The sequence below is a fragment of the Orycteropus afer genome, unplaced genomic scaffold, assembly GCF_000298275.1.
Source record: "Orycteropus afer afer isolate SDZICR_OR568_19922 unplaced genomic scaffold, OryAfe1.0 scaffold00048, whole genome shotgun sequence".
NCBI lineage: Eukaryota > Metazoa > Chordata > Mammalia > Tubulidentata > Orycteropodidae > Orycteropus > Orycteropus afer.
This window is the reverse complement of record NW_006921635.1, coordinates 11,769,058-11,770,017: the sequence shown is the minus strand read 5'-3', so window position 1 is coordinate 11,770,017 and position 960 is coordinate 11,769,058. Positions and strand designations below refer to the sequence as shown.

The window sequence follows — 960 nt, the reverse complement described above, 5'->3', positions numbered from 1 at the left end:
GGGGGGTCAAAGAATATCTGCAGTTGAAACAAAGGACATCTGCAGTTGAAATGTGGGTTGCTGCTGTTGCCGTCAAGTCAGCGCTGACCCATGGTGACCCTGGGAATGACAGAACGAATCATTGCCCGGCCCTCGCCGTCTTCACGCCATTGGTCTTCTCTAGGCCGTCGTTGGAGCTGCTGTGTGTTCTGAGTGCCTTCCTACAGTGGGGGCTCGTCCTCCAGCACCGTATCGGACACTGTTCTGTTGTGGTCCATAAGGCCTTCATTGGCTCATTTTCAGAAGGAAATCGTTAGGTCTTTCTTCCTAGTCCATCTTAGTCTGAAAGGGCTGATGAAACCTAACCACCCTGGGTGACCCTGCTAGGATCTGAAATACTGGTGGCATAGCTACCAGTGTCACAGCAGCACGCAAGTCACCACAGCACAGCAAACTGATAGATAGATACGGCCCACTGCACCTCCGTCAGAGTGGGGCCAATGTGTGGTCCCATGAGCAGTGTTTGAACCTGTTTGTCTTCATCTTCATCAACACGATGGGGAGATGGGTGGGAATTTGGAGGTCAAGGTCGTTGAACCCAATTGTTTTAATGCAGAGTTAGATGGCATTTGGGTGGGGGGAGGGAACGGTTCTTGCCTCTGGTCCTCATGGCAGTGTCTCTGAGCTGTATCCTTGTCCTCATCTGTGTCTCCACAGAGCAAGTTGGTGAAGTACTTCAGCCGGCAGCTGTCCTGCAAAAAGAAAGTGGCCCTGCAGGAGCGCAACGCCGAGTTGGATGGCTTCCCTCAGCTCCGGCACTGGTTCCGGGTCGTCGACGTGCGCAAGGAAGTCCTGGAGGTGACCCAGACCCCCGCCCTTACCGGCCAGCAGCCACCCCCTCAGCTGCCCCTCAGGCAACAGACCATCGGCTGTGCCTAGCACGGCCCTGGCACATAGTTAACCAACGCACTGCTGTTGAGT

General features: G+C 54.8%; 1 protein-coding gene across 1 annotated transcript in view; it reads left to right on the top strand.

Annotated features, from left to right (window-relative positions):
* Positions 1-960, top strand: part of KSR2 (kinase suppressor of ras 2) — a 516,639-nt gene that overhangs the window by 137,775 nt on the left and 377,904 nt on the right. Inside the window, exon 2 of the mRNA XM_007938202.1 lies at positions 697-837. Coding sequence (XP_007936393.1) covers positions 697-837 — 141 coding nt within the window. The remainder of the gene's footprint in view (positions 1-696; positions 838-960) is intronic.